The 24,432-nt window shown below is 36.3% G+C and overlaps 1 protein-coding gene across 1 annotated transcript; it reads right to left on the reverse strand.

The window, feature by feature from the left end:
• Window positions 1-7,856: 7,856 nt before the first annotated feature.
• On the reverse strand, window positions 7,857-18,464 carry LOC139741234 (phytanoyl-CoA dioxygenase domain-containing protein 1 homolog). Its single transcript, XM_071651829.1, has 9 exons — window positions 18,216-18,464; window positions 16,959-17,076; window positions 13,820-13,920; window positions 12,581-12,682; window positions 11,861-11,900; window positions 11,271-11,365; window positions 10,495-10,685; window positions 9,234-9,411; window positions 7,857-8,105 (listed from the first exon to the last, which is right to left on the reverse strand). The coding sequence occupies exons 1-9, from the start codon at window positions 18,312-18,314 to the stop codon at window positions 7,932-7,934; spliced, it is 1,098 nt and encodes a 365-aa protein (XP_071507930.1). The 5' UTR covers window positions 18,315-18,464; the 3' UTR covers window positions 7,857-7,931.
• Window positions 18,465-24,432: the final 5,968 nt, after the last annotated feature.

The raw sequence follows: 24,432 nt of genomic DNA on the forward strand, positions 1-24,432 counted from the left end.
GTTTAGTATCTGGCATGCCTCATACTACTATGCAACACTGACTTCTTTGTGAAAGAGCTATATATAGAGCCATACTCCATATAGGCATACAACCATATCATGTATAGTGTCTAACATTAGTCATTAGATCTCCTACCCTAGTCTTAGTGCCTTTTGACATGACAAAATAAAACAAAAGTATAATAAAACATTATCTTGCACAGCCCAAAAATACTGTGACAGAAAAAATGTACCTGTAGACGTGAACATTTAAAAACTATGTTAGAGTCAACATTTGCAATTTTAGCTTTGGCTCCCCCCCCCCCCCCCTTAAAAAAAAAAAAATAACATGAAAGTCTTTTAAAAAAAATATAGAATTCTAATTTCTACCCACGTCCCTCATTGATCAATGATCCTTGTAAATTAAATGGCTAGAGTGAAACAGCCCACACCTTACTAAACATACCATACATAATATATATGTATTGTTTGTACAAGGGATCGCCTATGAGTTTGTATGCAAAGTCAAAGGCATGAAGCCCGGCCGAAGGCGACGTGTTCATACGGCTATTTGCCTTCACAGTTCAATCAAATCTATGGAACCTACCTTACGTGTAAGTCAACGGATGGGACCGTTACCGTTACCAAAACAAACATTATACCACTAACACAAATGACGACAAACTACTTGCTGAGCTCAAATTCTAGTGTGAAATAGCGACATTAGAAAGCAAATTGAGGTAATACACTTACTCAAACGTGGATGTTGTGAGACCATGAAGTCACTAACATTACACAGCACGCGGAGCACACAGTCGAGTCACCGTCTCCGCCTCTGAGCAAGATGACCACAGCAATTACTGTACATATAAATGTATACAGCAAGTCCACATAAGTACTACGGAGATTGCTGGGGGGGGGGGGGGGGGGGGGGGGGGGGGGGGGCTCACAAGGGAATGCTGCACGAAGAATAATTTCAAAGAAGTCAAGATTGACTTAAAATCATGGTATGCGGTTGGTTTCTTCTTTTTTTTTCTCCAGTTTTACATAGGGTTTTTTTTTATAATCCACTTCAAATTGTTATCAAAATTGACAGAAAAACTCTTTGTCCCTTACTTAGTACTTTATTTTGTTAATTAATGCCTACATGAAAAAGTCTCCAAAGTTTTCATTCTCATAATATGAAAGTTAGAATATCATGACAGTCACACACAGCCTAACATGATTTTAAGTTGGACTTTTTTTTTTTAAATAAAGTTCGACTGAAAGGGATCACTAGTTCTGGTGGAGACCTAACTTAAGGTATCTAACATTTTCAGGTGAAATAATGAGAAACCTATAATGAAATATGAAAGAGAATAATCCCAAGAGGAATTCAACGTTTATTTGATGAAAATTGATGAAAATTGGTTTTCATCAATTTTCTGAGGAAATGGCTGAGATACCCAAACAGAGCAATCCTAATAAAAGCTGGGACCCATCTTTTATTATACGATAGCTTTGTTTCACTTTGTTTTTCGACATATCAGCCATTCCAACACAGATTTTCATTAAATGGACTTCGAATTCCTATTAGAATGGTATGCTCTGTACTATTTCACAAGTGGTTACTTGATATCTCGCAAAAAGTAAAAAAGTATCCACCAATACTATCCTTTTAACGTGATGTGGAAATAGGCCTACTCTATTTCCATCTTAGGTCCTACTGAATCTGAATCTGGCCTGTTTTAACTCCTGCATCCGTGAGGACTTTGAGATATTGAAAATGTTTAAAAAAGACATTTCCTATATATTCTTATTCTTTTAAAAAAGTAATACATGTATAGGCCTATATTTCAGTTTGAGCGAATTTGTCAAATTTGTCAAAATGGTATATATCCGAAATGACCGTAGAATAATAATATTTATGTTATATAATTCGTTGATATTATCGCACATTTCATAGTGCAACATTGTATGGGCAACTTAAAAAAGCCACATTGATAGTATATTACGTTTACAAAAGAAAGCTATACGTATATGCACCAACTCAAATTATCGAGACCATTCAGATCCTTTATTCGCAGAATTAAAAACACTTAAGGTAAATGACATTAATTTTTTGCAAAACTCACTCTTTATGTTTCGCTTACATAATGGTCAGTTGCCATCTTCTTTTTTCTCACTATTTCAATTAAACAAGGACATACATTCTTATCCCACAAAACAATCTGATAAGTTTCATTTATATAATCCCAAAACAGTGATGGCTCTGAAATCTGTCAGACACACCGGACCCGATGTTTGGAATTCTCTTCCTTCTGAAATTCGAAGTTTAAAGTCCATGTACTCTTTTAGGAAAGCTGTAAAAACAATGCTGCTTTCTGGATATCAGTAATTCCATTGTCATTGTTGATGTATTATACACGAAATTCTTTCGCAGAAATATCGACGCATTTAATTCATCATGTAATTATGTAACCGACCATGACCTGTATCAACTGTTCACCTGTACCTCGGTGAGAAAATATTTTGTCATGCCTTGCTAATCAGTGATACAGGTGATCTTACTTTGTATACAACTTTAGTGAAAGCAGACAGACCGCTCCTTTCCCTTTCTCCTTTCAACTATCCTATCTCTATGCAAATCACCCCTCCCTCCTATTCTCCTCCCTATGTATATCATAATATTATGTATGTACGGGGGCTGCACGCAAATCAAGCCACGCTTATCCTGTAGCCCCACTGTATTATTCATTGTTGTATGTTTGTTGTACGTTTTGCTGTACATTGTGCAAAGGCAATGAAGAAGAAAATACTCTGTGAACAACTTATATTTATGTTTGTACATGAATGTGCATGTACAATGATGATACAGAAACCAATAAATCAAATCAAATCAAATCAAATAATATTCTATACTAAATGTATCCCAAAAATGCATTTCTCATAGGATGTTATTACGTTTATTGAAAAGGTTGATATCAACTTCTTCTCTAGACTAGAAGAGATGAAAGTCTGATACATACCGACACAAAGATATGACTGATAATCTTATTATATGCCCCCCCAAAAAAAACCCAATAAACAAAACACACACACACACACACACACACACACACACACGGAAAGATGGCTTGTGATATGGCCATTAAGTAGGCCTATCTAGAAAACTCTCGCCGATCAATACTTCACTATACTAGTAATCATTTTTCTCCATGTAGGTGACTTCTATACTCGATGTAAAAACCTCACTGTACTTTATAGTGTCTACATGCCCTACGTCAACTAGCCCCTACAAAACCACATGCCGACAAGAAAATTATCATGTATATACCATAATTTTATGCATGTTCATAATCACTGAATATTCTTGTCCAACTCTATACAAAAACAAATTTTGAGCAGGACACGTATATACGGATAAAAAAGCAGTCTGCTTTGTGTTCATCCTTTAACTTTCTGCAGAGTCAACGGTGATGGTAAAACATATCTGCTTATCACTGTCACGACCACTACCTCCATTCTCCTCAACAAAGCCAGTGCAGGCCGACAACGGAATATAAATGACCGTTCATATCACTCTTTCTCCTCCGACTGTGATGAATGATGACTACGGTAATAAATGCCAAAACTACTTACGAAAAGAAGAAGAAGGGAACAAAAACCCTTATCACAACTGCTCTGGTATGTCCATAGGCCTACATGCTGGGCATCTCCGTAGCCTTCCAAGAGTTTAAAAATGCTCGAATTTTCATGACGGTCTAACACTTGCAAAAGAGACAAAAAATAGCTTTCAAAATGGCCGCCATATGTGGCTCCAATGAAGGTGTGAAGTTATACTAGGTATGCGATGTAATTGAATTGTTTGACGTGTCAAAAAAAGTAGACTCATTCTTGATTACAACAACTCATCACTGACGACTGGGAAAGGGATCTTTATTTTGATAAATCCCTTGTTACATACTGATTCAATGCCGGTAATGACTGCTCATATGAAAACCATGAAATGAGGTTCATTATTCAGAAGGTTCATTAACCCGAAAATGGAAATAAAAAGGAGAAATGGTTCGTTATTCCAAAGGCTTGATACTATAGTCCGAAAACGAAATAAGGTTCTAATTCCGAAGATTCGGTGGCAGGCACTAGCTTACTTTGCATCAATTTTTCTGATTAACGAATCTTATTATTTCGATTATAACAAACAAATCTTCGAAATAACCCCACCTGCTATACTCGGATTCGGATGATGGAACGTGATTCTAGTTAGGTATACGAAATTTGCATGTTTTAAAATAACGAATCTTCGGAGTACGGTAACGAGCCTCCTTTCATTTTCGGATTAATAAACCTTCGGAATAACGAACATTATCCTGTTTACTCCGTTACAATTAGATTTCATTAGATATTTTGCCAAGGGAGGGCTGTATTTGTGAAGGAAATATTGCTAAAATGTAAGATTGCGCCTGAGAGAAACTGTTCCTCATCTATACACCTTTACATTTTTAGTATGACTGCACGCCAAGAGTTTGCAGCCCACAAAGTGATCTATTGGGAAGAAGTTTCACGTCAACTCTCTCTCAGTCTCATTCCTTTTTTTTTTCTGGCAACGGGAGGGGTCGACTTTATGGAGAATGTACTGCAAAATAACAGATTGCCCCTTGAAGCCAAATGGTGACATATAGTTATATATAAAATGTAATATAGTTGGTCCCGTTTTTCAAAATAAATCAGTATTAAATGGAAGATTGCTCCTTGAAACAAATTGATTAAAACATGGAAAAACACCTGGTCATTCACCTTAAACAGTAAAAGCAGACCATGCGGATGCTTTGGCAGCTTTTTCTTTTCATTTTTGTTTTCCATCTGGCAATGGGGAGAGGGTTTACCGGAGAAGACAAATTGCCCCGCAAAATAGTTTACGGGGATATAGTAGAGTGTCTCTTCAAGCATTCTATATTGGGGTTAAAGAGTGACAGCAAGTCTTCGGAGTAGGCCTAAAACTGTAAATGTTAAGGGGGGCAATGTTTATCCTCTCCCCATTTCCAGATGAAAGATAAAGAGAGAAAAACGGGCACACACTGCTACTTTAAATGTTGTAGGGTGAATGATGGGACAACATATTATTGTCTCCATGCAGTGTTTTTAAGGATCTTCCACTTTCCAACTGATTTCCAAAATTGCCACTCGTCCACTACAAAAATGGGAGATGAACGACAGATATTTAAAGGTTTTATTTTAATCTACACAGGTTTAATGAGGGCGTATAGCACCATTTTGTCGCCAAACTGCACGAATAGTGAAACAGCGGTAACCTTTAAGGATTTAAAGCACAACATGGTAGCAGCCCGTTCCTGTGGCACACTAATCAACAAGTGCATAGTGGTGACGATGATGATGTGTTGGGTCAAGAAGTTTCTTCTGACCGCAGGAACAACGCTTTGTAGTTACAACAGCAAATTAAAGGCCAGTATACGCTTGTGATGAATTTATAAAGATGGCAGACCAATGGTCGAAATGGTAAGGAAGTCAAAAGACTGCATTAGCTATTTAATTGTATAACAGAGTGAAAAGTAGCAGGCCAAGATGTATGCCTATAGGTACTATAACAAGTGATAATGATGATGAAGGTTGGTAATGAAAGTAATTTTGATTACGATGATGATGATAAAAATGTTTGGCTGTTAATGTTATAGATATCATTGAACATGGTTATATCATTGTCATTATTCATATAATAATCATCACTCCCACCATATTTTCATATTTCTCTATTACTGCTGTTGTCCTTATGCTTCTTCCCTAACGGCATCAACCTCACTGTTATTGCTATTGTTGTTACAAATAAAGCATGCACTAACATCCATACTTTCAGCTTTATCGTGCTTTTAAAGTTTCCATTGCTTGGTTAGAATAGAATTTGAGTAGATATTGATAGTCTTGTAATTCTATGTGACTCTCATACACTAAGAACAAAAACACAAAACAATTAAAACGCAGGAACAACGACTCAATATAGTGACACAGAAAGTTTTGCAGGAATTGATACCCCCGCAGTTTATTGTGAGTGGTTATGATATTATCGAAGAAGGAAGGAGGAGGAGGAGGATGAAGAGAAGGAGGAGGAGGAGGAGGAGGAGGAGGAGGAGGAGGAGAAATCCGCAATCTAAATCAATTGTAGAATATATATGACGACATCACGTAATTTTGCATTCCTTATAATGGAAGATCTAATTTTGTAATAGACACCAGTAACTGTCTTGATATAGCAGTTCATTCAAGTTTTCTTTTGAGTTGATTTAATTGAGTCTAATAGAAGTGTAATACTCTCTCAAGTCTTTTTCAAAGAAACATGTCAAAATTTGCCAGATTTCTAAATTTCTTGATAACTTGCAATCATGCATAATGTAAGCAACAAAAAAAATCACGAATATTCATGTTTATAAATCCATTTAACTGTCCAATCTCTTATGGGAAATCCCCGTCAGAATATACTTTGTTCTTCATGGAAGATGTCTTGGTAAGATTTTAAGATAATATCACTGACTGAAAATACGTAATTCCATTCAAAAGATTGACTTTACTTGAATACAGAAAGGTTTGTTTGAATGTTCACTGAAACGTGGGCATTGGCAAGCAATCTTCATCAGCATGGTTAGGAACAAAAACAACAACAACACCCAAATGAGTTAAAGAAAGAAGTACAAGTAAAATCAAAAGCAAGACATTAGTACCCCAAAAATAGGGAAGAGAAATACGAAACAGAAAAAAAAAATGGCATAATGAACTAGATATACGAGGTATTTGGGTTGGTGATAGTTATAATTATTTCACACAACCTCAACCAGACGCTCTCTGATCTTCTTACGGTCTAAAAACACGTTAATGCCAATTGAAGCACGTGATATCGGGCTCATGTTGGAATTATTAATTGCACTACTATAAGAACTGCGTCCGAGATTTAACATTTAATATATTTAGGACGAACATTTTTATTGCATCATTTTACAGTTTGCCTAGTCTGTTTAGATTACCTGATAACAAAGTCAGATAGACGCTAAACTGGTTATGTCGTAAGCAGCGGAGTCATTTCTTTCTTCCATCATTCCCTGAGGTGGTTTATCGGTTTTTCAGTCTGAAATATAAACAATACTTGTTGAGATACAATGTGGATAAGGGGGTGATAAATAATTTCATTTCGTTGGATTTTATTTATTTCTATGTCATGATATGTTGTTCAAAGATCATCTGCATGTAAAAAAATCCAGGTAAATATTACGACATGACGGATTGATATATATACAAAACAAATTACATGTATGATATGATATACACATGCCATGACATCTGTGAATATAGAATGTAATCATATAAAATGTAGAAAATAATATGGATACATCATTCAGCTGCCTTTATTGATCATTAATACTGGGATAAAACTACAGGCATGTGGTCATTGAAACAACATCAACAACAAAGCAAAGCTTGAGATGGAAAACTTGCATGTACCTTTTAGGGGAGATTGTAATATAGTCACATCAATATTTTTGCCATACCATGGTCTCATTGTTTGATGAGCTATAGTCAATCAAAATAGAGTGTTACTGAAGTCACACTTGTAAGCTGCCAAAGTGAACAAAATCATGCAATAGGTACATACAATACACTCATTCTGATTGGAATAAGGAGGACTCGCAGAAGTTTAGCCTTTTAAACTTTAAGATGAAACACATGGTGATCTCTCAAAAGTTCTGAGTGCAGTAGCGGATCCAGAGTGGGGCACATCGTGCGCGCGCCCTCTCTTTATGTTTGGTTAAAACAAAAGAAATAAGAAAAAAAAGGGTGCGTGCAGCCTCTTTAATTTTGCAAAGGCACCTCCCCTTTACGGAATTCCTGGATCCGCCCCTGTGAGTGTATATGTGGTTGTTGGTTTTGTTTCTTAAAATCATGATGTGAGAGTAGCCCAGCCTACTTCAAGCTTTGACCCAGTTGTATTTATCATGAGGTTTGAATCTGGCCGTGTGCCGGTTTGTGTGCACCATCTCCCATCGCTGCATCCACGGACCCGTGATTGTCGTGTCGAATTCGTCGTCGTCTTCGTCACTAGTGGCTCCCTGCTCGGTGTTCTTGGACGCAAAGAAGATATCCTACACTCGGATAGAGAAGACAAAAAATTAAAAAACGAAAAAATATTATCATTATCAGGATTCTCTTGTCTACATCGGCGGACTTTTTATGGTTCAACAATCTAGGCCTCAATCACTGTTAGAGGGACTGTACAGTACTGGTTGAGGTGGAGATTCATGTTTGAACATTCCTAAGTGAGATAATGAGAAACCTCTCATGAAATATGAAAGGGCATGTAATTGAAAGACGGATTCAACGTTTATTTGATGAAAATTGGTTTTCGAATGGCTGAGATATCAAAAAAAAAAGTGATAATGATAAAAGACTACAGGCCACGCCTTTTATTAAGATTTTTTATTTCACCTTGTTTTGGATATCTCAGCCATTTCAAAACCGATTTTCATCAAATAAACTTTTGATACCCCTTAGAATTGCATGCTCTTTGGCATCTCATAAAGAGTGATTTCTGAATATCTCGCAAAATGTTAAAAGCTAAATCATCACCTCGACCAGAACTGTACACACCCTTTAACACTAATGCCGAAAAATGTGAACAATTATTCAATGATGTATGTAGAAGTAAAAAAAAAAAGAAAATATGAGATAACAATGATAATACGTAGACCTATATTAAAAGAAATGAATGAATGAATGAATGAATGAATGAATGAATGTTTTGATGTATTTATCATTGATCAAGGAATGCTATTAAAAAGAAAAACTATCAGGAAATGACAGCTCTGAACTGACGGGGAGGAAAAAAACTGATAAGATGTAATGGTAAACTTTGAGGACTTATTCATTATTTGATAAGTTTATCAATATTGTATGAGCAATGGTTGTGTAATTACTTTGTGACCGGTAGACATCGTTTGATTGTTCTCCCAGCTCAGAGACACAGTCTACATCTATGGCCATTTTGTTTTGTTCAACCTATAAAGGTCTTAATATTGTTGAACACCACATGGTTTCCAACGTACTCTTGAAATTATCGCACCAATCTGTAACGAAGTTACTTATGGTTATCTTCTGACACATCGTCGTGACAGCCTGACAGCAATCACTATGACCAATCAAAGAAAGGCAGGAACACTGAATCCACCAAACTCTTCAAAGCACAGGATTCTAAGATAAAATAGCTGACACACCTTCGTTAAGAGTTGTCGATCTGTTTTCGAGAAGGTGTCAAAGTCCGGCTTAAAGTTCGGGTCCCCTTCCACTCGCATAGGAATACTTTCCTTGATACCGTAGAAGCCGTTGGGTTTGTCGGGACGCTGCCAGCGGAGGTCCAGACTCCATCTAATTTCATTTGACAGGTTGGTCAAGCTGAATAAAAGAGACAAAGGAAGACATCGCTCATCTGAGATTTCCTACGTTTAAAAACAAAACATCCCCAAATTCCGCTACTTCCGGATGACATTGGTATTCGGATAACATGTGTTGTTGTTGTTTTTTTTTTTTTTTAGACAAAATCTGCTGCCATACAATGCTTTGGGGAACCGTTGGCGAACTTAAGATGCTACGACGTCAGACCATTAAAGGTCGACTTGAGAGGGGTTTTTTTTTTTTCAAATCTGCAAAGCAACTCCCTTTAAGTAATCACCAAACGAACACATGTGAAATTAAATATCAATAGGAAACTGCAATGTATAAAGACATGCAGAAAGGATTGATTACATGGGTTTCACTCATTTCACATTCGGCGACCAAGATATAAGCGAAGCAATATATCTATTTCGATTGCATTAATCTGAGTTATACATGAGTTGTTGTTTTTCTTTTCATGTTATGAGTATAGGTACCCTCATTGAATCAGTAATAACTAACAAAATGTGGTACTTGTAGTAAGCCGGATACAGAACTAAACTATATCCACGAGTCTCTAGATTCAATTTAATTTTCACTCAGTTTGAGAAATCAGTTTGATTATGACTCTGTCGTTCAGAAAAAGAAATAGAATGAGTTAAATTGAAGAACACTTGCAATCTGTAGTGTATACCGGTATGATTACCATTCAAAGAATCAAAATTTTCGTAACATGAAACATAAACCTTGAATTTAATGGGGTAATAATAACAAAAACATGATCCTTATCATGCACGTGTTTCTGACTGAGTGTGCTTTACAGTGTATTATGTGGTAAGCTAGGATAGCACTCTGCGAGGCTTATGCACGGTACACTGCGTTGTATACGGAGCGAAAAGACGACGTCCTGACATTCCACTAGAATAAATCCATAGCTAATTATAAGTGTTTTTGACGTTATCATTATCATGATCATTTCGAATTATCATTATAACTATGTGTTGCTATATTTTGTTTTACTAAACTACTTCCACTTATTTAGAATTACATGCAAAGGCTTGATTGTCCAATCGTTTCGTCCCATTGCCCGCCGAGACATTATACCTGCGGTGGGGAATGCTGTTGTTCATGAAAAGGACGCCTCCGTAAGGGACGTCGCAGGTAACGAGATCGTTGTCCATGTCGACTTCGAGCGTCTTCATCATGTCTTCCTCGAGCAGCTCGACGTACCACGTGTTCCCGACGCAACACTGATGACGCGCAGTCACTCCCTTCCGATGACCTCGCCTTGCAACCTATACGCCGAAAAATTGATAACATATAGCTAAGTGCCGTTATCTCAGCATTTGAGTACCTACATCATTTCCAACAACATACAGAATACTAGCAAGAATGACATGAATGAATTTTAACCATATCTATGAACCCATAACAATAAATTTGTGGGATAGGAAGAAAATATGGAACAAAGTTTGTAGTTAGTTGTCTCGCAAATAGGAGCACATTTTTCATTTATTTGTTTATTTTTTATACATTTTTTTTTCAGTGTCGATGTGCTGTACACACCATTTGAAGATTTGCTCCTTAGTGTGATTCACTTTCAATCGTACGACTTTGTTGTACAGAGAAGAGTCTGTCAATACAATTCATGTACTAAGTATATAGGTTTAGTATGATCCCCTGTCTCCCTAATAGCTGTTTGCTATTATACTGGCAACCATTATTAACACTATGTTGAACGTATTCGGTTCAGTCTTGTCATATATGTGCAATTATCAAAACAGAGGCCACCACACACACTCACACATTCTCCCTACTACAAACTTGGTCTCAAAATGATAATAATGATTTCATTGGCACATGAATACTAGTATACTGACTTGAATGCATCCGTTCTGTGCATTCACGTCTAGAAGTGGAATCCAGGCTGTAGGTTGCAGGACGTTGAGGGCGTTAGGATCCAAATACGCGTTGTCTAAAAGGGTGGAGTGGTTTTGTCGATAGGATATCAAGACTAGTTTATGCAAAGCAGATAATTGTTTACTGGAAAAATACAAATTATCAATTGATCCCACTGAAGACAACAACTTATTGTAAAAGCAGACTGGAAATATGGACGACGGTGAGTCATCTCACATAAACTCTGCATTTTGTTAAACATTGGAAAAAAAAGCACACCAACAATAACCACTATCTAAACCCACGCAATCCTGTCCCAACAATCAGTTCATTGTATGATGACGTAAAAATTATATCAGCGAATTAAGTTAGCAAAAAAAAAAAACTGGAAAAATTACATCAAAACTATAAGTGAAAAGTATAGAGGAATACGTCAGATACGGAGTTACGCAACATGTTGATGACGGCGGCATCATTTTGTAATGTATTAGCGGCGCCGCGGCAAACGTCTGTTTAAATGATCTACTCCGGTATTTTCCAGCATAAAATGCTGGAACGGTGTCATTCTTACCCTGGTGCCAAGGAACAACCGACTCCTCGTTCTGGGGCGTCTGTTGTGGGAGATTGGAGTGGAAAACATGATGATTCTTGCCATTGAACATTCAATATGATTACGCATCGAAGAGAATTATTCACAACGTATTCATAAATTGTTGATTAGAGATGTTTCGAGTGAAATCAAACCTAACATAGAATGGTTTAACAGGAGTTATAGTGCCAAATTGGCAGACCATTCACTTGCATATCTGTAAGATGTTTCTGAAATCATATTTGACACAGCCCAGACAAAGAAATACATTGTATGTGTCAAAGACGTAAAGTGTTTGACATCTCGAAATAAAAAGCCATATAGCCCGATAAGTATCAATCTAGAGTCACTGTCATGTTGTGTATTTTACCTTTACAGACAGCCCGAGAATAAAGGCAGCTTTATCAGCGTTTTGGAAGGATTCCTGTCTCGGACATGATTTGTATCCGTGCAGGACATTATTTTTGTTCTTAATTAAAAGAAAAACCAACTTATTATTACTCTAGATATTGTTGCAGTTGCCCTTCATAATCCCTACTCTCTTGACAATAAACCTGATAGAAATATGGCAAATCATGAAATCATGAATATTCTAGAATAATATTTTCGTGTCCATGCAGCCATGTGTGTGTAGGTGTGTGCGTGTGTGTGCATGGGAGTACATGGGTGTGATAATAATTACACAGCTTACTTCTGACGTACCTTAACCCTAAGGTTCCACACGGGATGTCCGGCGATGTTAGGACCAATCAGCTGTTCCATGACATTCAACAGATGGTCGTGGCTCCAAAGGTCTCGAAAACTCTGTTTCCATGGTTACGGGAAAAACCAAAGATGTAATGTCATGTTTAGGGCAGTCCTTCTATCATGTATACCTTTAAAAAAAATCATTCACTTCGCGCCACACTTAGCGTCCATGTACAAGGGACTAAGGTTGCGCAGTGTTACAATTATCCGTTGTGTTATAAAGAATTGTAGGCCATACCTATTGCAACTGCACTCCATAAGATTGCCCACATGTCCGTTTTTAGGGTCACATTTCAGTTTTAGTTTGTTTTATCTCTCCACTTGTATATAAACGAGTACAAATTTTGTATGAATAAGACATATCGGAGATCTGTCATTTGGACAGACTGATACCTGCACTCTTTTTAGACTAGCGGTTACTAGTACTAAGAGATTTGAAGATTTCTCCCCTCTAATATTCATGCTGAGAATGTCGAATATTCAAACGTCAAATAGATCTAAATCAAAATCAAACTTGTGATTTTATCCAAATATTGTGAACAGTGCATGTCTTTCATGTTAACATGAAGTGACATGACTGACAGAGTGACTGAATGCATTCATTGACATGTTGAATCGCAAATGCTAATAATTTAAACAATCTGTTTTCATCACATGAGGATTCAACATCAGGGAATTTCTTCTCTTCTCAAGGCAACTACTCTCAAGAATTGACATAGCCACATCAGACGTTTATTCCCTAGATTTCATGTAAAACCAGACTGATTACCTCCAAGCTTTGGAAATTAATTTCTTCATCTCACTAAATTGGCGGTTTGTGAACCGACTTTAGCAATGCAACACCTTCATTTTTCTTTTAACCTTTTTTTTTCACTGATGGAGGAAATGAATTTATCCTGTATATATATATATATATATATATATATATATATATATATATGTATATATATATACATATATATGTATATATATATACACATATATATATGTATATATATATATATATACATATATATGTATATATATGTATATATATATCTATATGTATATATATATATATATATATATATATATAATTATGTATATCTGGCCTATATGCATATATACACACCGTCTTCAATGTTATCATTCCTCTTGTTATCTTTAGTATCCTTGTGACTGTTATTTTTACTGCTTTCATTACTTGCCACTTACCTGTGGAAGAATTCCTGCTTTGTGCATCAGTACGCCTGCCCCAGGAAACTGTTTCTCAATCAATGTGAACCTCTGGAACAGTCCTACGTCCTCATGCTTGTCTGAAATGAGAAGACGTAATGAACAAACAGTGATAGCGATGAAGGAAATGGGGGAAAGGATATAGGAATATAAAGAGTTTTAATACAAAACAGGTTAAGCGACATCTTCAAACAATTACTTAAAGGACAAGTTCACCTGCATAGACACGTGGGTTGAGTGAATGCAGCAATATTAGTAGAACACATCAGTGAAAGTTTGGTGGAAATCCGAAAATCTGTTCAGAAGTTATGAATTTTTGAAGTTTCTGCTCAGTCACGGCTGGATGAGAAGACTACTATAGCTTGTGATGTCATATGAGTACAACTATATAAAGAAAGTATAAAGAAAATTCAAGATATTCTCACTTTTATCACATGATAAAAGAACTCTCGACTTCTCTCTTTCAGAAGTCAGGGGGAATAATATTACCCCTAACATAAGTCAGTAACAAGTCGAGAAAATGTGCACTTTATTCAAAAAGTCAATTTTTGTAAAATTCTCTTTTTATTTTCCTTATATCGTTGTACGCATGTGACATCATACACTGTAGTAGTCTTCTCCTCCAGCAGTGATTGCACAGATATTTTAAAAATTCATAACTTTTGAACGGATTGTCGGATTTTCCCCAAACTTTCACTGATGTGTTCTACTAACATTGTTGCCTTCACTCAATTCACATGTGTATGAAGGTGAACTTGTCCTTTAAGATAAGTTGCTTAACAAGGTATATTCTTGAAATTATGACTGAAAATATCCCTTTTTATGATGTTATTTTCTATGTTCTCAGCAGCTTTAATTGCAAATAGATTATGTGATATTAACAAACATGGAATTAACTCGTATTGCCCTCAAGGTCTTTATATAGAAATATATATATATATATATATATATATATATCTATATATATATATATTTATATATATTTATATATATATATATATATATATATATATATATAGATATATAGATATACATAATATCCATGAAATCGCAGGGGGTGGACAAGACGCCAAAGCACAGGTATGCATATATATGTATATATATATATATATATATATATATATATATATATATAATTTATGTCCTTCTTTTCCAAAGTAAAAAATAGAAAGCGATTAGGATTGACTTTCTCTGAAGCCTCAAAAACAAAATTCGACGTATACACACAAAAAAATCACAGAAGTGTACTCATAAGATAACAAAATTGAAGATATTCACGTCTTCTAGCGAAGAAAAAGTAAAAAAAAATTCCATGGGTACCATATGACCTACAGTGTTAGCAATAATTACAGTGTCATATTGGCATATACACATATTCAACATGAAACACAAGCTGCTAATTGCTATTGACAAACGTTTCTGATAAAACACAAACTAACGAGATGTTCTGTGCGCAGACGACCGACGCTGTTATTCTTAGAATAATTGTGTCAGAACGTTATTGCTTGGTTGTAGACCAAGGGACCCAGATGACATTTATGTGAAACGCGATTTAACTTGCATGACTGAAATGAAAGACAAAGTGTCCTATTTGCATAGAATGCCAGTTTGTGCTGACTCGTACATTTTTTTTCTGTGTGTATGTGTGTGTGTGTGTGTGTTTTGTATTGATGAGCTTCTTTTATCACCTGCTGACTGTTTTATTGGAAGATAAATGTTCACAGTATATTGTGCTTGTCATAGATACCACACGATGCAGATAATAGGAAGTTGTTCCAAAGTTTGTGATTTTATAGGTTATAGTCATGCCACACATAAACAGTGTATGCTATTTCAATCTATCGTGTAATTTGGTTTGCAACGTATATTATAGGATGAAAACCGACTTCACAGATCATAGGGGTTGATGTCATTATGCAAGTTGGGGTGGAGTGTTTGAGGATGGTTTGCGAATATTGTAAAGAATCTGCAAAATGATATCTTTATCAATACCTACCCGGTGAAATGAAAGAGTGTATATGAAGGAACAGTGTGCCGTGATATGTTACTCGAGTACTATAGTGTGTAATCAGGCTGTTCAATTTTAGGGCATTTGCAATCGGATTAGTAACCGTAAAACCTGGTTTTGGTGTCCTCTAGATTATAATCATGATGATACTTCACTATCTGGTATCTTGAAAATCAGGGTACATACTTTACACCACTCTGTCATTTTGTTTTCAAAATATGCTATAACTCTACTTTTCTTCAATATATGGTCAAATATTCATTGCATATGACTGACCATGGCTATGTTATTGTGTTAGCTCATTCACCAAATGCACGCCATCAATGTCATACCATGAATACTTCAAATACGATACAAACTACTTCACTCTACTATAAATCTAGCCCTTTACTATATAGTGTACATCCAGGGAAGCCAAGCAAAGGGGGGCGTAAACCTGTCAATATGTCGAGCGATATGGACTTTGCCCTCTCCGCAGAGCCGGAGCAGTCGATCGATAACGGAATCGAACAGCTCAGAAGTCGTGTCCGTCGTATAACGGTGCAAAATATGATTTGAGCCCCTGGAAAGGTCAACCCCTAACTGCTGTATAACTTTGACCTTTTAGCTAAGAGACTGGGACGAGGTTATCGCTTTAAGATTTATGTTTTGTATTTTATTTTCCTTGAACAAAAAACCCCAATCATTTCAATTTGACGTACTATACCATAATCGTAAAACATTACATAACCATGGTAACAGGAACATTGACTTAACGCTGAGGGGACTGTCTGAAGGGAAGTAGATGATAAAATGAACCATGTATATTATGTAGGTTTTGGCTGAAAGCATGGAACATTATTACCTGATACATGACAAGACGAATTTTGATATCGTGAGGGCTTGGCAATTACAGGTCTATCACGTTTTATTGTATGTACATACATAACATGCATTGTATGTATCACATGATTTGTGTGTGGACGAATGAGAATCTTTACATTATTTATCACACAAGCCTTTGACTACAACAGAGCACGGGGGTAAGTTTCGGGAAATCAAAATGGTGAAACTAGGCGTTTTGAAGTGTTTAGAATTGGGTACCTAGGGGTCTAGATAGAGCTGATGTACCTTTGATCTTGCCAGCATCGTAGAGTTTGTTGACCAGTTGGTTCACGAGATACTTCACTCCCTCACGAACTGGATCAAGGTCTTCCGGCTTGAAAAAATTTGGCACAACCACGAAGCCCTAAAATGAGTCAGAATGGAGATAAAGGGTCAATGTTGAAAAGCGTTCGTTATGTGAATTTTGAGAAGGTAATATGCATAATCATGTGTAATTGTTACATGTTAACAATACATCCTAAATGCAAACACAAAAAATTGAGATCGCAGTAACAGCACAATTTGTTGATATCGTTGTATATAGGTCAATTTGAGAAAATGCAAATTTTGCTGAGTGAGATGGCTGATGATGTTCAAAAGCATGAAAAACACAACCACCAAGTATACAGACGTTTTGAGAATCATGCATGTTGTCTCTATCATGAGATTTAGAAATACATTTCATCTTATTAAACTGTTTACTGATCCTAGCTTCCAAGCCAACTTCACCGCTACAGCAACACATTATCTAAGAATCTGATGACATGTGTGGCCATTCAGCTCAAATATTCCCAATTGGAAGCAATGTCAGTGTTCTTTTTCTCTGTCCCTTATACCTCCATATACTTTGAATTCGTTATTTAATGTGCTTGTAAAGATAGATTAATCCGAAGAAGATATCGATGTCGAACTCCCATTAAAAACCAAAACAAAGCAAATCTGAAATCGTATATATGGGACGTCCTTTGTCTTCACCTCTGTATCACATCTATAGCATCAATAATCAAAAATGACAAGGTGCAACGGTAAAGATATCAGCAACATACCATTACAATAGTAATAGTAATGAAAGCAATATAATGAATATATACATGTATATATATAAATATATGTATATTTATATACGTATTTGAATTTACAATCGATGTACATGTTATATTTATCTATCTACCCATCTACCACTTAATACATGATATATATATATATATATATACATATATGTATATATATATATATATATATATATATATATATATACATGTATCTATAGGCGCTATATTATATGAATATACATATTATTTCCACTTTAACACCTTTCAACGTGTGATTAGATAATACAGTATCATTGATTTAGGTAAATAGCATTTAAAGGAGCAACAAATTTATATACAGTGTATATATATCATAGTTACGAATGAATACTTGGGATGGGGGGGGGGGGGGAGCAGGACCTTACTAACGGTATCTGAGCACACAAAATGAGATACATGTAGACCTACTTGCCTCGTCAAAGTACTGCTTGAGTTGCTGAGCTGTGAGCTGACCTGGTTTTCTCTCCCCCTGCGGTGGAATGGTTGTGTAGAGAGCTGGATTTGCATCCATGATGAGAAACCAATGTTGCTCGATTTCCCTCAGACAGACAGAATGCAGCTAGGGCATGGGCTAGAAAACAGGGGGAACTCTGACTTGTTCAGCTGACAGCGAAATTACCTGCCCAGAACTGCGCATTCGCCCGTCAGTTATTTGTCCTGTCAGCTGTTGTTACATTTAGTACAGTAAGCTGTTTACAAACGCACGTACATGTAAGTGTTCGGGGTTAAATCAAGATATTCAGGCTGATAACCTCGTGCGTCGCATGAATTGTTATTTTTTGTTGACCGAATTCGTCGTGTGATCATTAAACTTGTGTAAAGTGCATCACGCACTGTGAACATTTTATCTAACATGCTACTAACACTAAAAAGCGGGCTATGGCGTGCGGAGGAAAGTTTTCCCCGGTCAAGTTGACATGCGTTGTCATAGAGTAGGAATTAAGATCTAGGGAGCCTATCCTGAGATCCCATATGTATTTCAAGATTACAGTGAGTCACAGTTTTGATACTGGACCAATTATTCAGTTAGACCATCAATGACTGATGTGCGTAATCACACCAGGGAGGTGGGAAGAGATTCCCATCTCCCTGATCATGCAATATGGCTAGCATTGGAAGACACATACACACACCCACACACACCTATACACACACCAAACAGTGGGCGTTTTAGCAATATTTTTGACGGCACACAAGAGAGACCCCCCCTCCCAAAAAAAAGAAAACACCCCCCACCAAAAAAAAAAACCCAACAACAACAACAACAACAACAACCAAAAACACTGATAGACGCAGTTTTCATGGGATTATAGCTGAATGACATAAAAAAGGAACAACGATTGAAACTAATTGTGGGCGTGGGAATAATGAATTGGGGTGTTGAATGTACGAGTAGAAGGTAAATGTTTTATGTTTCTCCTTAATAACCGCAGCCAACGAGTTAAGGCCATCTTACACTGATCACTTTTCACATTTTGGTTCTGTATAGAGTAGCCCTTAAAGTTTGTTCGATTCCATAAACACAAGTGTAAACCTTGCAGGAATTTGAACCGATTCAATTTCACATTTTCTAGTTAACTTATAATAACTGGGCTAACATCGAACATCCCAGAAAAGGACTTTTTCCCCCTGAAATTGGAAGTAAATAAAGAAAGTCCATGAATTACGAAGTTTCCCAAGTTTCCCACCCATTGATTGCACCCAAATCAAAATCAAATTAAAGGATACAATATATATATATATATATATATATATATATATATATATATATATACATACATATATCCCTGCCATATATCTTGAATTGTTTCCCCCCCCCCCCCAAAAAAAAAAAAGAAGAAGAAGAAGATTTTCAAGTGAGATGAGACCGTATATCCACATAACATGAATCTCAAGATTTCAACTCTGTGGTCACAGGTAATATCTTTTTCTTTTTAAATCAAAAACTTTGTAATCGTTTTCTCCAATGCTGATGAGGCTTCCTACGTGTTGTTTCATTCTATCTATTCGCTAAGCTCTATCGTCATACGGTGACTTTACAAAAACATAAAAAAATGTTCAGCACTTCATGTTCCACGTCTCTCTTAACCGCTGTAGAAAACACACGACCTTATATATACATGAACATACTCATATTCATTTCCTTTTTTACTTTTATTTATTGAAACATCATCAAATACGCTTGAATTTGTTTGAGAGGGTAATTCTCTCCGAGAACTAAATTTACAATGAAAGTCAAATCATCAGAAGCAGAGGTTGACAACAAAAATTCATACAGCCTGGTTTCAATCATACCCATTTGTAATGTTTAAACTAAACAATAAAATCAGCTTCATACAAATATGATATGAGGAAATCTTACAACTCTAGAAAGGGCTGGGTTGTGCTGTTTGTGATTAAAACACAAATTAGCATCCACTTACTTCGAAGTTACGCATGACTTTCAAAGAATGCACTGATTTGCATAAGAAAAAAGAAAGTAATTATGAAATATACAGATTATTTTGTATTGTCTTACAGTCTTCGAAAGAAAATAATGATGAAATTTGGCCTGCTGACTTGCTGAGTATGATGTCGAGCACCCAGGATTGATCATAGAATATGTCAACAAAATAATGTATCTTTGATTCATTCTTTGACAGTATACATCATGTTCATATCAGTTTAGGACAAGTATATCACACATAATACTTGATCACTCAATATTGGTTTCAAATACCAATCAAACATGGCATACTTGATTAAAGACTTGAGAGCAGATCATGGATATCTTTATATCCATTGAATCAAAGGGAACAAGTAAGAACGCAGACAGTCGAGTCGTTGTATTTATTTTTGCCACTATACAGCAGGTGGCAGTAAATTGGTTTGGCTCCAGTCGAGAACGTCATGCGTGATGTGATAGTGCATGTCTCGGGCGTTCAGAAAATAGACTCTGTATAGTAGGTTCCTACTCGAATCCATGTTTCACCTACTGTAACCCGCTTATACGAACATTTGGGTCAGCATGCTTCAATAATTGTGATACAAGATTATCACTTGGCCTAATCTAGCCAAGAGCGGGGCGAGGTACTTGAATTAAACCCGAATGCACGCGAACAAAAGTTGAGCTTCAAGACCGTTGTAACCGGTCCTGATTTGTGCTTTTGAATAACCGATGTATGAATCATGGGAGATGTACCGTAGGCAGACAAAATATTCTTTGAAATAGACTGGAAATGTTTTGTGTGTGTTGGCATATGCTAGCACGGTAATTTCAGAACATTTCACTTCAAAATATCCACACAATGAAATGTATGTAAACGTTATGCGAAACCAATACACTTTGTCAAAGACGTTATAAATGATAAAAAAAAACCCCCAAACAAACAAAAAACCCTCATATGAGTTTATAGGAGATTTTTCGTTGATGGTTTCAAGGATACCGTTTGGTTAATCTTATATTGTTGCATGTTGATGTAAAATTAGCATCAGCGGATATCACTTCACAAATCGCTAATGACGTCACTTTTCCTGATCCGTCTTGATCATTATGGTAATCTCGTATAGGTTGTATCATGCAAGTGTGTAATATATTTGATAGAGAAGTCTCATTGCATTCTTTTCTCGTTTACAATACTAATAATTTTTGATAGAATAGCTTCGCTTGGTCAAAAAGATGGGAGGCCTCTTTAAATTGATTACATAGTGTTTCGTACAAGTCCGTTGCAGAAGCGTATACAAAAGATCATTTGTGTGTGTGCGTGTGTGTGTGTGTGTGTGTGTTATCCATTGCTCTTCATGGTCGATCGAAGGGAAATACAGTGTGTACATTACTTGTTTAGGCCTGCGATTGCGTTTGTTAAAGTGTGCGTGTGCGATTGTGTGTGTGCGGGTGCGTAAGTAGATTATTATTAGGTATTGCCTATGATTATGCTAGAATACTATGATGGGCTCTTTCGGTCAGGTGAAGGTCATTGTTCTAAGCAGCGCCCGATGTTTTATCTTCATTGAAATCAAGGGCTCATGACGCTGGAGCCAGAGAGCCTAAATTGCAAAGAAAGGTCATTCCCATTACTGAAAATTGCTGTAAGATGACGTATTTCCGTTCCCGAAAACCCGCGTACGGGTCAGAATTACAAGATGCTCATCATGAGTTGGCAACAGTCCTACTTCTTGACAATACACATTGTATCTTTTTCACCATGTGGTGTGATGGTTTCTGTCAAGGGATATTGCACATACAGGATAATTAGAAAGATGGCCCGTTTCGATCCTTCTCAGGGTGTGCAACATTTCCGTCTGCGTATTCAATGGTGGCCTTGCGAAAACGCTGCTTTATAATTATTTCAAAGAAATCATGGGCATGTTCTGTCTATTTGCATACATGAATAATAACCTACCTGTTGGAATGGAAATATATTGTAAAAAAAATACGAACATTGACTCTTTTTTTTTCGTATTACGATGATATTTCAGAAGTTTTCGAATGCAATGTTTTCTCATTGCAGAAAGAGAAAGAGTCGGATGAAAAAGTTTACCCAGCTCGGCTGGGAGGGAGAGGGTAACCTTATGACAACGACCCAGTACTCCGGTCTTCAACCTCTTCTTCATGATAGAAAACTGGTCATAGGGGGAGGAGGGATATAGGTATGCAGCTGATCGGATCACTGAGTAAACTAACAATTACTGTTGATACAGCGTGTCCCTCATGTGTGATACAGGTTGTGCGCCGAGGAAATGTTTCAACTGCTTCATGAGCTATAATGAGTGGAGTGTCATCAAGTTAATGCCATTTTGCCTCATTGGTTTGATGAGACTAAACTAATATGAATGTAATACATAATTGCGCATGTTGAAGAAAATACTGGGTGGGACGCTAGGCACGTAATGGAGTACATAATGTTACTATATCTAAAAATTACAATTGTAAAAATGAAGTTAACCGGCTTATGAAATCATGCACACAATATTTTGACAAAATTCACAATGACGTCGAGATCGAATCAATTTCCCGTTATCTCATTCATTCTTAGGCTGGAAGAATGTGTTTCATATTACTGAAATCAACAACGAACTTCTCATCTGCACATTATCATGTATAGGCCTATTTATCTACACAATGAAAAGAATAGGCATTCACCGTTCATTAATAACTGCAAGATATGAAGTGCGTTACGAACTTGCTCTCGGCTGTGTAATGTAATGCTTGATGCTATCATTTTGGTCTGCTAGTTCTATCATGACAGTTGCTTCTGGATTTAGTTGAAGAAAATTTTTATCTATCTACAGGAAACACTATAGATACCAAAACCCACATCATAAGTAGGTAACTGCCACACAATCATTTAAGTGTAAAAGTATATCTGAGCAAAACGCACGATCGAGGTTACAAGATATAAATAATATGAACCACATAATCTTAATGACTGGCGGTCGAACAAATTACAACATTGTCTTGCAGTAGACATGGATACTTTAATTGCTGATTACGTGTAATTCTATGGTTATGATTCATATCTTATAATTAGTAATATTTTCCTTCATTATTTGTTTTGTCTTTTGCTGGCATACAGTACAATTTTCATTTTCAAAGATATGTTCCGCGAAATACAAAACTATATACAGTCATGAATGTATGCAATATAATACAGGGGCTCTGATCACCACGTGGATTAGAATGTACACTTTGGTAGGATCCACTATGTTTTCACATATCATACAAATGCACACAGACAGGAACCCAAAACCATGGGGTTATTGCAGTGATATATACCATAATCTGAACGCCATAAACATGGAAGATGCGTTTTCCGACAGTATATTTACACTGTACAAGATGGTCATGAACATATTTAGCTAAGGATAACTTGGCCCCTGCATGTACTGTATATTTGCATCCTGATAAACACCGCAATAATCAGATGAAAGAGAACTGAGCATTTACACAGATGACAATTATGACATTGATTACAATAATGACGTAATCGCGATGTATACACTAACTATGCATCGCGAGCATCTTTGTATAACTGAAAAACTCTTTTTCAATCAAAATGTATGCTATAACTCATCACCAATTGTATCAACACCTTTGGTCATAAGCACTATAGTCATTATTTTTTTCAGCTTCTTCCACATTTAACACGTAATACCGGAGATGTCCTCCTCTTTCTAATCAGAATAACTTTCTTGATCTATGTTCTGAAAATACCTCTTCTTGGCGCCATTTTACGCCACGGCCAGCGCACGTGAAATGAGTACCAACGTTATTCTTGACGATAAGCATGAAGACGCATAAAAACAAAACTTGATACTTGCAATTATATTGTTCCAAAACTAAAAATAACAACAACAATGACAAATTGGTATGGCATAATAGAGTAAAATAGAATGTGTCAAACAAATAGTAACAATAAAGTTAGAAATCTCGACCGGCAAAGATTCCAGAATCAACATAAGTTTCATCGTGAGCTTTAGTGACACGATTCTGAAGAGAATGTCTTGTTTACACAACCATTACCTGTCAGAGTCGTTTGCGGTCTTTCCTTTTTGGCGTAAGATTTCTAATAATCAATAATAACCAATAATGGTACGCACTACATCAATTACGACTTTTTGTGCAATGGCACGCACTATCATGACAAGCC

Source organism: Diadema antillarum, unplaced genomic scaffold, assembly GCF_040938485.1.
Source record: "Diadema antillarum isolate AM-2024a unplaced genomic scaffold, OU_Dant_1.0 seq00000910_RagTag, whole genome shotgun sequence".
NCBI lineage: Eukaryota > Metazoa > Echinodermata > Echinoidea > Diadematoida > Diadematidae > Diadema > Diadema antillarum.